This window comes from Quercus robur, chromosome 11 (genome assembly GCF_932294415.1).
Source record: "Quercus robur chromosome 11, dhQueRobu3.1, whole genome shotgun sequence".
Taxonomy (NCBI): Eukaryota; Viridiplantae; Streptophyta; class Magnoliopsida; order Fagales; family Fagaceae; genus Quercus; species Quercus robur.
The window spans coordinates 53,677,893-53,692,822 of record NC_065544.1 but is presented as its reverse complement, the minus strand read 5'-3'; the positions used below and the strand labels follow the sequence as shown (position 1 = coordinate 53,692,822).

Sequence of the window (14,930 nt, the reverse complement as noted above, 5' to 3'; positions counted from 1 at the left end):
TTTTAACTTCTATTGTAGTGTGTTATATTTACCTAATATACAACTAAACTTTATAGGTTTTAAATTTATTATTCAGATTTCTCCTCTCTCAAGGAATAAGAAGATCATCATAATAATAAAAACTTAGCACAAAACTATAATGTAATCTTAACCAAAATTAAAATGAAATCAAAGGAATAAAAGATAAACTTTACAATAATTTATTACTCAAACAATTGGTAGGCATCTTCAAATTCATAGTAATGTAAATTGTGTTTTGATATAAACACAAATTCTTATTTCCAAAAAAAAAAACTAAATATTAATCCAAACCAAAGTTATAAAAGAAAGAGAGAAGACTTTGTGATGGAAAATTAAAAAGAAAAAAAATACAATACCAAGATACATATTTTTATAATTAAAAAAACAATTAACCTTAATCAGAGTTATAAGAAATAACAAAAATCCACCAAAAGAAAGTATAGAGAGAGAGAGAGAGAGAGAGAGTACTCACTATTTGTTTGTGGAAAATATATGGATTAAATGAGAGATAATATCGAATTTATACAAAATAAAATGGAGAGAAGAAAAGTCAAAATATAAAATATATGAAATGATGAAAAAAGTATAACAGTAAAGTAGAGAGTAGTGGGAAGATAAAGAAACAAAGAGGAAACAGAAAGATTGGAGGAAGTGTAACAGTAAATGTGGACTAATAAGGAGAATAAATGTTTTTTTATATTATTATTTAATAATAGGGAGAGTAAAAGTTTAAAAAAAGAAAAGAAGAGGTAGAAAATAAGTGAAAGATGTGACCATTGATGTGGTTCAACAGGAATGTGGCAACAATAAATACTAAGCTTTGGCTTTATATATATATATATATAATATATATATATAGGCCTTAATATCTTTGACAATATTAAACCGGGCAACTGTAAATACTTTAGCCATTCTAGTTATGGTGTTGTGTATAAGTAAGCTATTGGTAATTATAGTGACAAGAAAGAAGTGTTCATTCGGTAATTGCAGATTCTGGTCATGGTTGATCTGGTCTTAGAAAAACCCATCCACCCTTTGTTTATGTAAGTATACATTCTTGGTTGAAATGACAGCTTTACTTGCACTTGGTTGTATCTTTGTAAAACAGCTTTGATTATAAATCCTCCAAAGATGTTATTGATGAATTATAGAAGCTGCATTGAAAATTCGAAGCATGCAATATATTTTTGATCGACACAAAAAAACTTTAAAATATCAGTTTCTTCTCACTTTCTAAAGATGGGCTCTTCTATTCCTATTCTTGTCTGCTATAGTCCTTAGCATGGCAGATGCAGACTAACCAACAACTTTTATACTGGGGGACTCAATCGCTGATGTTGGGACCAACAATTTCATACCAGGAAGCCCAGCAAGAGCCAATTTTCCTTACAATGGCATCAATTTTCCTCACTCTAGACCCACTGGAAGGTGCTTTAACAGTGCAGATGTTCTTGGTTAGTATACTTCTAGCCCAAGCAAACTTTACGTTAAAATAAATTGTACTTGTCATAAAACCAGGCCACATGTTTCAAACTAAACTTAAACTAGTGGCATTATTCAATTAAAGTTGACATTGCCTTTTTTTTTTAATGATGGTTTCTTGGTCAGCCAAGGTAATGGATTACTAGAAAAGTCCACCACCTTTTCTTTCTCTTGTAAACTGTTCATCTGGTCTAACGAACCATAGCATCAAAGGTATAAACTTTGCCTCTGGAGGGGCCCGCATTTTGGACATAACAGGACAATCAATGGTGAGGGCCTCTCTGTACTCAGAACCTTTAGCATGCCCTTGTTAAATTGAGAAACGGTCTAGATTAAATGAGAATAAATTCTGGTTTTCGTATATATTCCTTGATGTCATAGTGAAGAACTTAAATTTAAGATGAATCGATCTCTGTGTTATTGCATAAAGATGTGACAGGTTGTAATATTCTGATCAATGGTGGATAATCACACCATACATATTGTGAAAGGCTAACTAATGTTGTTGCCTAGTGGCAGTTTTAAAATGTATCACAAAGAACTCTGCCAGGGCATGATGGCTCATTATTTCCTAAAGAAAGATGTAATATATATATATATATATATATATATATATGAAATCTTTATTCCTCTTTAAGCATTGTATTGGTTGAGTTTATCATATTGTCCTCAGTTAACGTCAATGAAGTTTGGGAAAGAAAATACTCCATCCTCATCCAAAAACAAAAAGAATGTCATTTCTTTGGCTGTGCAAATACTGCAATTTGCCAGAGTCCAAAACGATCTTATGGGTACAATGGGTCAAGCAGCAATGGAAAAGTTTCTTTCCAAGTCTTTGTTCTTCATTAGCATTGGTAGCAATGATATCTTTGCATATTACCATTCAAACAGTTCTCTATCAAAGCAGGATTTCATGTCCAATTTAGTACTCACTTATGAAAACCACTTAAAGGTAATATTTCTCTCTCTCCCCCTCACACCAACACGCAGTAATTTAGTCTGATATTTTACTTGGGTCATGCTAATATGACAGGATCTACTCAATCTTGGAGCAAGGAAATTTGGCATTATGAGTGTTCCGCCAATTGGTTGTTGTCCATCTCATAGAATCTATAATGCTACTGGGGGGTGTTTAGAGGAGTTGAATGACCAAGCAAGAGCTTTTCATGCAACTGTTGATTCCCTATTGCGCAACCTCAGCTAAGAATTTGAGGGCATGAAGTACTCTCTCGGAAATACATTTGAGATGACACTCAGTGTTATTGAGGACCCACTTTCATTCAGTAAGCAATTCGCTCCTAGAAAAATATTTCATTCATTTATACATGTAAAGGAAAAGTTGTTCTTAATCGCAATGTATTGGCCCCTCGGCATTTCTACCTACTGAGTTGCTTATTTTGAAGACAGTCTATTTAATCTCATATGTCCAATTGCCAGTTAAGATTCTAGAGTGTGCTTCTACCACTGGTGCATTTATATTTACATGATTAGCATAACAAGTAAGAAAACTACTAAAATCTAATCATTTTAAACTTTTCCAGATTTTAAAGAGGTAAAAACCACATGCTGTTGAGTGAGGAAGTTCAATGCAGAATCCATTTGTGATCCAAAAGAAAATCTTTGTTTGAATCATAAGGACCACTTGTTCTGGGATTTTTTTCACCCGACACAGGCTGCTTCTGAGTTTGTAGCTATAATTCTCTATGGCAGTCCACCAAGATTCGTAGCCCCTATGAACTTCTTCCAGTTAACCAATGCCTAGTAGCCAAAGTAATCCTTGGGGCTTCCTAGCAATTGTATTGCAAAAAAGAACTGTTTTCCCTCTTTTTTTAGTTTTTTTTTTCTTTCTATGATTTCTTTGTATGCTTCAGTCATTATAATGTTAGTAATGCACTGACACAAATAAATGTAGAAGCATAATTTTGATCTCATTGTTCAATAACTTTAATCCACAATTGGATGATTGTTATGATTATCAAAAGAACCTGATACTTCAGATGTAGGCATATATTTTTCAGCCTCCTATTTGACAAACCCTGCATATTGGCATCAGGATTTGATCATTTGGATTCCCAGAAATATATGGCATTGATTTTGAGTTATTATGTAAAATATAAGAAGAGAAATAGATTTTAGTTTTCAATGATATACTACTAGATTAAGAAAATAGTACAGTTAATTGTGAGACATTTACAGCGCAGAGATATCATACCAAAATAGAAAGAAATTTTTGTTTACAATAGGCCTGTCAAGTTAATTTTAGCAATTAATATAGTTACTGTCTTAAACAAACCGGAGATCAACTAGCAAATCAGTTCATTTTGGAGCTCAGTCACTGTTTGATCATTGAGCTTGCATTTTCAGATTACTTTATAAACATTGCCTTGAAAGCTTGTAGAGATTGTCTCGAACTAGTCCATAGCTTCATTAGTGGATGAATCATCTTGTCCCCATTGGCTGCTTTCACTTGTGGAACTAATTTCATGCCGTGACTCATCTCTTTCCTTCTGCATCTTTAGCCAGTGTTCTGGCTCCTCAAATAACTTCACAATCTACCAAAACAAAATAACAACCTTGTTAATTTGAAAAATCAGTCTAAATGTGAACTGTAAAAATTTCTGCATATAATAGAATTCATTTTTTCAATGACATAAAGTCCTACCAGTTTTTTAAGTGGCCAACAACGTGAAAAATATGAGGTTCAAGTTCTGCAGACTAATTTATTCTGCCTAAATGAATCCTGATTCAGATTAAGAAAGAGTAGGACAATGTAATGTACACAGTTCAATTTTTTGAGCTTCTACCATGTTTATATTGAAGTAATTTTGGGGATTGAAAATACCTTGGCAGTTGGGAAAAAGTTAAAATTTTTTGTTACTGGCATAGCGAAGAGAACTTATAACAATAAGCAAGAATTTTACCGCTTTCATTGTTGGCCTTCTAAAAGATGAATGCAAGAGACAGAGGCTTGCTGCACTCATCATTATTTCTATCTCTTCTTTGTCAAAGTCTTCATGCAGGTAAGGATCTATTAGATGTTCGCGTATGCCACAGTTGAGTAAAGACCCTGCCTGCATCTCAAAGGAGCAGAACTTAGATGAAGAATATTTTCTTTAAAGTATCATCAAAGCCAAACTTTCTTCTATTACCCAAAGTACTAAGCTTTCATGATTTTCCTGGTTGGTCTGAATAGCCTCTTTGCCAGTAATGAGTTCCAGAAGCATAACTCCAAAGGAGTAAACGTCTGTCTTCTCATCAACTGTTCCATACATCATGTACTCGGGGGCTAAATATCCAAAGGTCCCAACAGCATTAAATGACCTTTCTGTGACTAACTGAGATTGTTGAAGTACAATTGCCTCTCCAAAATCTGATAGCTGACAGGAGAAAACCAAAATAATTTGTAAGAATGGAAACTCATGTAAATACATAAGTAGATTATTTAAAAAGATTTTCATACTTAGGTATTTTTAATACAATATCATGTTTTAGAAATTAATCAATCATGCAATGAAAATGAGCAGGCTGTTTCAGAGAAAAGTAATCACCTCCAATTAGTATTTACTTGAGCAGCACTTGGTTATACCTTTCTACAATATACAAATCCCATCTTAATGGATTTAAGTTGATTAAATTGATGATAGTATGAAAAAAGAACTTACTTGTGGTTGACAATTGTCAGAGAGGAGAATGTTAGATGACTTCGCATCTCTATGAATGATAGGAGGGTTACAAGAATGATGAAGGTACTCCAGTGCCTTTGCCACACCAACTGCAACCCTCATCCTTTCACTCCACTTGAGTTGCCTCAAATTTTGCTTCAGGCTTCCATTGTGTAAATTGTACATGATTGCACGCATGTCTTCGTGATTACAGTAACCAATCATCTGAACTATGTGTTCATGTTTTATTCCAGACAGCAAGTCTACTTCTCGGAGAAGATCATCTGCTGACCAATGTGTGAGTTTAAGGATTTTCACTGCTGCAGTACGGCCATCCTCCAGGTTTGCTTGGTACACATTACTGTGGCCACCTTCTCCAATCACCATATCAGGGTTAAAATTGTTAGTCACACAATGAAGCTCTTCTGGTGTGTAATGCCTGCAGGATCCCTCCTCTTCTAGTAGTTCCAACCTCTGAAATAGTTTCTTTGTGATGAACTCAGGGACTTGTGCTGTGTTCTTGACTTTATATAATCCTGTTTCATTAATTTGTTGTGCTGATGATGACGTTGAGCAAGATGGTGCCGTCAATGACTTTCTCAAATGCCGGTATTGATCAAAGCAAGTGTGATGTAATGGAGATGACAAAGAAGTTTGAAGGACTGCCCTTGAAGAGCCTTGTTGGGAAGTCCCCTTCATATGAATTAGGATTTTTCCTATGCCATCCAAGACCAAAAGAGAGCAAGTGGGAGGCAACCTTTTCAGAAAATTAGTAATAACCAAGTCATTGGGCCTGCATAGCAAATAGACTCATCAGAGAGAGAGAGAGAGAGAGAGAGAGAGAGATTTGGTTTATGGTTTCATTACCCTGAAGGGCTGCATCCAAGTGCAAGGATAGTTGCATAGTTGACTCTTACTTGATGGGTTAATTCAGATAGATATGAGTCACCTATACTAACCTTCACTTGGAAATCCACCTGCATAGATAAGCCAATATAAATAAGCAGCAAGTTAAAACATCACCTTGCTCTCTAGTATCTCCATTCCATTACAAAATGTGGAATACCTGCTTAGACTTGCATATATCTTCATGGATTTGGAAAGTGTTTGGATCAATTGTATCATCTGGAACCTGAACATGAATAGCTAGCACATTATCCCCTGGCTTGGCAACTGAATTGAGTAATTGAAGTAGTATCACTCTACTGCAATTATCAGCTTTTAAGCCTACAATGATCGTCTTCTTCTTCACTTTTTTTGACCTGAGGAGTGATGGCAATCGGATACCAATTCCAAGTCTTCTTCCAATCATCATAAACAATGTGGACCTCTTATTTTCTTTGGCCACTATCTCTATCTCATTCTAGACCTCGGTGATGTTTTTCCCCTCCTTTGATTTGATGATGCGTTAGATTTTCTGTTGGCTATGTGTTAAGACTGATGTAATGTGATCTCTTCTAGTCCATTTTTCATAAAATGCACCTTTAGGTGATGGGTTTGAGCATTTACTAAAAGTTGGTCGGTACTTATGACAAAATTTAGCCAGGCTCAAGTTACCCAAAAGATGGAAGTAATGACATGTCGCGGCAGTTATATAGTACAGTATAAAAGACTGACGGAAAATTTTCCTGCATAACTTCTCCCATAAATTTTTATCTTTCCTCCACAGGTAAAATGCATTTAAGGCTAACGATCTTTTGAAGAAGTCAGTGAAGATTACTCACTGCACTAAATTATAAACATGTGTGATTCTCTTTCATTATCATGATTCATGAATCACATTCCATTGTCTCATTTTAGAAACAAGAATGCAGATTGCAGGACAATCATTTTAGATCAACCTTTCATCGCAAAGAATGAAAAATAAATGAATTCATAATGTTGCATTAAGTAACTCATATTGATCATTTGGTCTAATAAGCAGAAAAAGGTCTTTCTCCTTATTGAGATGGGGGAAAACGAAGTGGGATAATATTGCACTTCCTAAGTAGCCTTTTATAATTTTAACTCAAAAAACCATAGGTTTATCTTTTAGAATGTACTAGCTCCATTGTGATTATTAAATTGTGACTAAGATTTGAAAATTTGAAACAAAATCCAGACTATTCAGATCTTGGTCCATAAATCATAATGAGAGATGAAATTGGAAATGGCAATTGTGCCTTTGATCCGGGCAACTAAACAGGAACAATATAGCAAGTAACTAAACGAGAGGCTAAACTCGAATTTGGTAGGCAAGATGTGAAGTTATTGGTTGAGTACAGATTGAAGAAACATAATTGTAGAAAATGGCATTCAAGACACAAATGTGTCATCAATGTAGCAATTAATCACATCACCAAAAATTATAATTCAGGCGTACGGCATTTTGGAGTTATATTGGGTAACTTATGTAGCATGAGAATTTTATGATGTAGCTCACTTATTACAAAAAGAAATATGTATCAATATCATCCAGTGGGGTCAAAACTCACTTATAAAATCTTAAGTTGATTAAAAAATTATCATTGTCCATTTCTTTTTTGCAATCAAAACTAAATGGGAAAAAAGAGCAATCAAAATTAAATGGGAAAAAAGATGACAGATTGATATAATTTACGCAATAAGAAGATGACATTTATTCTTATTATGTACTATGTACATTGCACAACTCACTTAATTCAACCAACCAAGTGAGTTATGTGTATTGCACATGATGAGACACATGTCATCTTTCTATTGGTGGTTGGAGCCTAAGCTCAAAAAAAGTTTGGAGCAAACCTTTTTCTTATTATAAAAACCCTTTTATTGAGACGCAATCTTAACTATTTTAAAATGAGTCTATCGAGCTAATAGTCCATGTAAAGTTCTGTAAGAATATAATATGTAGTTCCAAAAAAGAAAAACAAAAAATACCATGAAGTGCCACTTCATCTTGGCTTAAGATGGAACAAAGGTGGCTCAATTTATGACCTAGAGCACATAGCAAACACAATTATTATGATTCTTAAATGAATACAACTTCCGAACAACTAAGACAGTCAAACATTAATATCAAAGGTTTCTATCAAAATCACTAGATTTATTTTAAAGTTTGATCTAACCCTAGATTTGAAATCCGCAGAAAAAGAGCACAATAAAGTTTCAAGATGGTAAGAACATTTTTAATAAGAGATGTACCTAGCCGATGTTGCCTCAACTAGAGCACATGCACTATTGTTGCATTTAATAGTATGCTATCTACTCGATAAAAAAAACATAACTATATGTTCTACAATGCCAAAGCTATTAAAACTGATAGGTAAGCAAATGACCCTCAGATTGTAATACAACTACCATTCGGCAGGGGACCAGAACTACAACTACCACGTGAGTACACTTATCACTTTTGGATCAAGAAGCCATTACACCCTTGCATTTATCCAGTGGGTCTAACCCTCCAACAAAATTTATTGTTACCAAAAACATTTATGTTGAGTGGCACAAGGTCTGTAGCAACTCCTTAAAATTAAAACAAATGGTCTTGGAAAATTTCAGGAAACTTTAGGCTGAATACAAATGGATAGTCCAAGCATTCTAACAGCACCAACTCCCGAGTGACACACTGCCTCTTGGGCCATAAAGCTAGTTAAATAATGAGAATGTAACCCTTGTCATAGGCATACCAAGTCAGCCATGCAGCAAGCCGGAAGAGTGAATACCATAATACATGTGAGGAGTTTGTCTCACTAACTTCCCATGTTGTATTCACTCTTTGGCTTTGTCACATGACTAACTTGATATGCTTGTAACAAGAGATAGTTTCTCATAGAAAATACAGGGCAGGCCCAGTGTACTGTTTATTGGGTTTTATCATAACGATCATCTTACCTTAGTAGCTATGTGGGGCTTTATAAATACTGACCAAGCCCAAAACTTCTTACTTAGGGAATTGGCACATCATCAAAAAAGCAGCAAGGAAGTTTAGGATGCAAATTGCAGACCCAATGCCCACGATATCAATATTCAGTATCCACCATGGAGAGGAAGACAAAGTGACAAACACCCTCCAAAGTAACCATTTAGCATATTCTTTGTTTTACAATGAAAAGAAAATAGTAATACTCACATTTTTTTCATACCAGTACCATTTCTCTGCATATACACCAGTCAATTGTTTATAGGGGACAAAAAAAAAAAAAGAACGGCTATAACCGAATAGAAAGAAATCCCATAGGCTAAAGAGTAAAGACGGCAATGTTTCTCTTAATCAGGTTTTATTAAGTGCAAGCGGACACTGCATGTATAATAGGCCTGAGCCACATATAGTATACAAACTACAAATGCTCTGCCACAAGTCAAAATGCTGTGAAAACTTGCCCACTGTTCAAGGTTGAGCAGCTGTGATCATTCACTCAGAAACCTGCACATGCAGAATTTAAATGTAAGCCAGTGACAGATTTGATACGGAAAAAGTTAAGAACAACACATTGACGGTTGACCAAATAAACCATAAACCATAGAATAGTCTGTTCTTTGAGTAATTCAAGATCCTGAATATTAAAATGTATTTAGTGTAGTCTGTACACCATATATGATATGAAGACATAGGGATGTTACAATGGAGTATGATCCTTTATTCAGTTCTTAATGCAAGGAGCACAATCAATCTTATTTCAGAATTTATTATTTTTTCCAGATTTAATTTTTGAATTTTGAACTAGATTCTTTTTTAATTTAAATTTAGTCGTAATGTTGTTGAGAATTTCATAGGATGAATTTATGGGATGTATTTTGCTTGATTGAATTTATGGGATGAATTTAGTTGTAATGAATTTATGGGATGTACCCCTGGAATCCCTATTTTATTTTTAAAATATTCCAAGAAATGTTTTGAGTAGTGCAATTTGAATTTTTTTTTTTTTTTTTTTTTTTGATAAGTGCAATTTGTATAAAAATTTTCATATTGGAGAATGTTCTCTAAGTTTGGTGGTGATTCCAAGCACCTTAGGTGGTGAAGCCTAATATATATATATATATATATATATATTTCTTATTTCTAATTTTCTAACCTTTGTCTACTTATAAAAAAAAAAAAAAAAAAAATCCACCCTTTGTCCACACAAGTTCTCCATGTAGAACTTAAGCATAAAGCATAGGAAAATAACAAGGACAATATTATTTCTACCTAACATCTGAAAGTAACACAAGGAAACATTATCTTATAAAATCAACATTCAGATTCATCTCAAAGGCCATGGTTGAGAAGATGAATTCAAAAACTTACCTGGTTAAGAGGATTGTCCGGAGATTTCTTCCATAACTTCCATATCATGCCCTTGTATTGATTGTGAGTAAGGCCTGGTTTCTCTTCCTTCAGCTTGGGGAGCTCGGCTTCCTCAAAAGCCTACAGTAATACAAGAAATCAACACTGAATTTCCAGCAACAAGTCTTTTTCATTGTTCTTGGGAAAAAGATAAATTAACTATTAAACCCCAATAGGTAGCATATGACCCTTAAAATATTTTTCATCCAACTTATCAAAAGAAAAGGACAAGAAGGCTTCTAACTACAGACTCCAAAGCTATATAAGAATAAGAATAAGCCAAAACAAATAAGCTACGAAACCAAGTGCAACTATACAGCAACAAAATTATATCAAGCATAGGACAGATAAATGACAATTTTGGCATGTATGAAGAATCAAATATATTAACCAACTTCCAAAGTACTACTCATAGTATGGTGCACGTGACTAGAATTGGGAGTGTGAAGTGCACGTTGAGCAAATAATTTATATATTCTCTTTTGGGACACAAACTTTGAGTTGGAAATAAAGAAACAATCTGCACTGCACACAACAAATATGAGTGTGTATGTGCACACAGTCAAGACAGAGTGCTAAGAACATCAGCACCTCCAACATATCCTTTCAAGGTACATTGTTCTCTTCTCCTTCAAAGCTTCACTTAGACATCAAAGTTCATAAAGGTCGCAGGTCATTGCATATTAACATTACATCTCCTGCTTCAAGTTCTTTCTATATCAAATTTGGACAATCCTTATCCAGCTCTTCATCATCGTCCATTCTTTGTCAAAAATCTCCTCATTGTAAACCATTCTTATGTCCCTTCCCATTACGCAAATTTGATTCATATCAGCCATCCCCTAACCCACTTAAACAACATTCCCGTTTAGATATTCATCCGCTACCATATGAGTCTGATTCCCTCAACCTCTCCCAGCGATACGCTCTCTTGTGGATACACTACGTCGCCCCAATTTACAATCAACACATCTATGATCTATCTAACACACAATTCCACCCAAACTAAGCAAAAGTTTTCACATTTACTAACTTAACATTGCCGAATTTACCGAACTCATCTTAAAGCTCAAAAATCTCATCAATTAATGCAGTAATACTAACTTAAAATTGCATCCTTGATAACCTACATTGTAATTTCCAGCATTAGTCACAATTCTACAATCTCCTACTCTCACAGTACCTAAAGCTCCATTTCACACAATATAAACCATAGCAGAAAAAAATAAATTATCCACAACAACACCAACAATTTAAACTTCATGTTAAGAGCTTCAATTCCATATAATTGTGTTCAATTCGATGAAAAATTGCTCATTTTTTCTATTTCATACGAAGATAAATTCAAAAAAAAAACCCTAACTGTACAAAAAAACTTGAAAGTCAACACAAATTTCACAAATTCACAGCAATCAAAACCTAGGCATACCTTGAACGAAGCCTTGAGCCTTTTCTCCGGGTGCCGATCGACCGGCAAGGTATCCGCAACACTGATCTGAGCAATCGCCTCTTCAACCGACCTCGCCTCAATGATCGAATCATCGCGATTTGTATTCGAAACAAGCACCGTCCTCTCATACTCCTCCTCCTCTGCCGTACGGCTCTGTTTCTTCTTCCCCTCTTCAGCTTTCTTCTGCATCTCCGCTTGCTCCTCCTCGCGCCGCCGCCTCAGCTCAGCCTCGGTCACTTTCGAGACCGGAATCGAAACTCGGCTCGCTTTCTTGTCCACCTTCTTGCTCGCCGCCTTCTCCAGCTCCTTCTCTTCCAATTCCGCTTGCTTCTTCGCCTCGGCCCGCCGCGCCGCCGCTTCGGCCTTCTTCTCGGCTTCCTCCTCCCTCTTCTTGGCGGCGCGTGACTTCGCTCCCTCGGCTTCGCGCCAGTACTGCTCCTCCTTCTCACGCGCCTCCCGGTCTTTGCGCTCCGATTCGGTGGCGCTCTTCCGCGCCCTAGCCGCCTCGGCTTTGCTGTTCACTCCCATCTTCTTCGGCATCGTTTCGATCGCGAAACGACGTCGTCTAGAGGATAATCTCTCTCTCTGTTTGTGTGTTTTTGTGAGAACCCACCGACTGGTAAAAAGGGCGGTTTTGGATTTTAGAAAAAGTGGTGACTCTGGTTAAAAACTTAAAATGAAACAATAAAGAATGTTCTAATTTATGGGCCAAAAATGTTACTTTAATGGGCCTTTATTGGGCCTCTTAGAGTCAATAATACATAATGGGCCTCTTATAATGAAGAGTTTATTCTTAATTTTATGGTTTTTTTTTTTTTTTTTTTTGGGTAAGTTCTATTAACCTACTACTCTGAGATTTGGGCCGATACCAAACATGTCCAAGATATTTTAAAACTAGCTAATTTGATCTTTCCCTTCTTTTCTTTTTTGTTGGGTGTGCAAATGTTGCAATTCAGCAGCTCATTTAGCCATTAGATACACAGTTTAATCTTGGCTATCTTTCTTTTTCAACAATGACAATCTTTCACATGTCATCGAGTTAAGCTGTAAGGAAGATCGCCCTCCTTGTATTCCTTTTTTTATTTTTTTTTTCTTAATATCATTGTAGGTTATCAAAAAAAAAAAAAAACTAATTTGGTCCCTAAGAGAGAAGAGAAAAATGACTTTCAGGTCTAATAGTGTTTAGGGACTAAGTTGAGTTTATGGACCCAATTGGTCAATTTTAAAATGTCTTGAACTTGTTTGGCATTAGCCCAAACCTCAGGGTAGGTGTCGAGGGCATTTTTTTCGTTGCCCACATGATATTTGGGAAGTCAAAACCGAGACTCGACTTCAGGCTTGGAACATGGCCCAAAGGCTATCGGTGAAGTGTGAAAGGCTCATTTTTCTCAAGGTCTGGGTTGTATCCAATAAATATCATAATAAGGCTCCAAAAATATCTCCTGCAAAGATAAGTTAGTACAATGGATGGCCCACCACAATAAGTACTTAGATAATAATCTAGCAGTAAACAAGAGAAACGTCCAGCAATAGATACTTGGAAAATTGATAAATGTATTTGCATAGTAAAAATTATGCATTTCCTCCCTAGTCGGTTAATATAAAAATGAGCCTATTATAACAAGTACACAAAAGGAAAAATGGTCAAGTAGTGAATATGATAGACTTACAACAGTAACGTCTGATTAATTAATAAATGTGTTTACATGATAAAAATCATATATTTTCCTCATTATTATTAAGTCTGTTAGTTTTTAGACCCCTTAAAACACAATTGATTTAACCTAGGTAATTAGCCAAGTTGTTACTTAGTCCAATTTAAACAAATCTAGGTTATCACAATTACAAAGATCATATCATGCAAAGCAACGGAAAAATAAATAACACAACGATATAATAACCCAGGAAAACCAAATCGGTAAAAAAAACCTGGGGAGGATTTAACCTAGCTATCCTCAAGGTAAAAAGCAAATCCACTAGAAAGAATCGAAGTTCATACAATAAGACTTACAAGCCCTCACGCTCGACTTCTTATTGCTACCCACTAGTAGAACTTACTGACATGACCACGTGCAAACTCCGAATCCACGGACTCCTTCTTTCTTTGGCCTTTGCAAAACACAAACACCCCCGTTTGTGACTTTGAGATCCCCCTCAAAGGTTTAGCAACACAAACTCTCCTGTTTGTAACTCCAAGACCACCTTTGAAGATTTAGATCATCAACACCTTTGATGACAAGAGAAGGCAGCAACTTCTACAATACCGGATCTTGAGATTCTTCAATGAATAGCATCGGTAGAAGACATAAGAGAGCTTTTTAGGAACTAAACCCTAAATACAAAAGAGGCACACTCTTTTCTCTCTGAAAAGCCACACAAAAATGTGCTTAGGGTTTCCTTTATATACTGGGAGAAGTAGATTAGAAACCCTAATCCTAAATGGGCTTAAACTGCTGTTTGGGCTTAATTAAAATTCTGCAGATATGACTTTCGATCGATCAAGCCTGTCTTTCGATCGATCGAACCAGACAAGCTTGTATGTTCTTGAATTTTGACTTGAATCATATTGAGCATTGTCTAATAAAACCTATAGACTCTAAGATCTATATCTAGACAAGTTTGTGTTCACGATTTACCAATTGTTCTAAACATTTAGAACCTAACAAAGTCAACATAAGAGAAAACTCTTATAGTATCTAAGACATTACAGTCTTCATTATAATAGCAATAAAAAAGGATTAAATGGTTTATAATTACAAGTAAAAGAGGAAAAAAATAGGATGGAATGAAGGGAGAGAGAGAGAGTGTCCATCTAGTGCAGCAAATGTTTAAACAAGATCTCCATGTGCCATATCATGCCCATAATGATGAATATATGTGTATAGTAAGTAATGGGAATGACTTTATGGAAAGTATGAGTGAATATATGGAAATATGGAAGAGAGATGAAGTGGTGTTTAGCCATTTTCGGGTATGGTGTAAAGAGGGATTGTTTATGACTATTTTAAGGTATTGGAATTTTCTGAAAAGA

The 14,930-nt window shown here is 35.3% G+C and overlaps 3 protein-coding genes across 5 annotated transcripts in view; 1 reads left to right on the top strand and 2 right to left on the bottom strand.

Annotated features, from left to right (window-relative positions):
• Window positions 1–6,726, bottom strand: part of LOC126707508 (probable serine/threonine-protein kinase PBL21) — a 47,370-nt gene extending 40,644 nt beyond the window's left edge. Inside the window, exons 1-7 of one of the 3 annotated variants that reach the window (XM_050407197.1) lie at window positions 6,232–6,726; window positions 6,033–6,142; window positions 5,166–5,958; window positions 4,653–4,880; window positions 4,425–4,574; window positions 4,166–4,243; window positions 3,977–4,055 (exon numbers count right to left, since the gene is read on the bottom strand). In XM_050407197.1, coding sequence (XP_050263154.1) covers window positions 4,205–4,243; window positions 4,425–4,574; window positions 4,653–4,880; window positions 5,166–5,958; window positions 6,033–6,142; window positions 6,232–6,480 — 1,569 coding nt within the window. In that variant the 5' untranslated portion in view covers window positions 6,481–6,726 and the 3' untranslated portion in view covers window positions 3,977–4,055; window positions 4,166–4,204. Of the gene's footprint in view, window positions 1–3,374; window positions 4,056–4,165; window positions 4,244–4,424; window positions 4,575–4,652; window positions 4,881–5,165; window positions 5,959–6,032; window positions 6,143–6,231 lie in introns of those variants that run through there. The other 2 variants (XM_050407195.1, XM_050407194.1) reach the window with 2 other exon arrangements.
• Window positions 106–2,912, top strand: LOC126707509 (GDSL esterase/lipase At5g03820-like). Its single transcript, XM_050407198.1, has 2 exons — window positions 106–2,455; window positions 2,537–2,912. Exons 1-2 carry the CDS (start codon window positions 2,186–2,188, stop codon window positions 2,705–2,707), a joined length of 441 nt encoding a protein of 146 aa, XP_050263155.1. The 5' UTR covers window positions 106–2,185; the 3' UTR covers window positions 2,708–2,912.
• A 2,450-nt stretch (window positions 6,727–9,176) lies between the features above and the next one.
• On the bottom strand, window positions 9,177–12,564 carry LOC126707505 (uncharacterized). The gene is made up of 3 exons (XM_050407192.1): window positions 11,879–12,564; window positions 10,411–10,530; window positions 9,177–9,546 (listed from the first exon to the last, which is right to left on the bottom strand). The coding sequence occupies exons 1-3, from the start codon at window positions 12,437–12,439 to the stop codon at window positions 9,535–9,537; spliced, it is 693 nt and encodes a 230-aa protein (XP_050263149.1). The 5' UTR covers window positions 12,440–12,564; the 3' UTR covers window positions 9,177–9,534.
• Window positions 12,565–14,930: the final 2,366 nt, after the last annotated feature.

Bases quoted from the DNA above. Each gene is read 5' to 3' on its own strand.
- LOC126707509 (XM_050407198.1), top strand. From the start codon at position 2,186: ATGAAGTTTGGGAAAGAAAATACTCCATCCTCATCCAAAAACAAAAAG. The intron at 2,456-2,536 runs GTAATATTTCTC...CTAATATGACAG, and splicing joins CTTATGAAAACCACTTAAAG to GATCTACTCAATCTTGGAGC.
- LOC126707505 (XM_050407192.1), bottom strand. From the start codon at position 12,439: ATGCCGAAGAAGATGGGAGTGAACAGCAAAGCCGAGGCGGCTAGGGCG. The intron at 10,531-11,878 runs GTATGCCTAGGT...GTATTACTGTAG, and splicing joins GGCTCAAGGCTTCGTTCAAG to GCTTTTGAGGAAGCCGAGCT.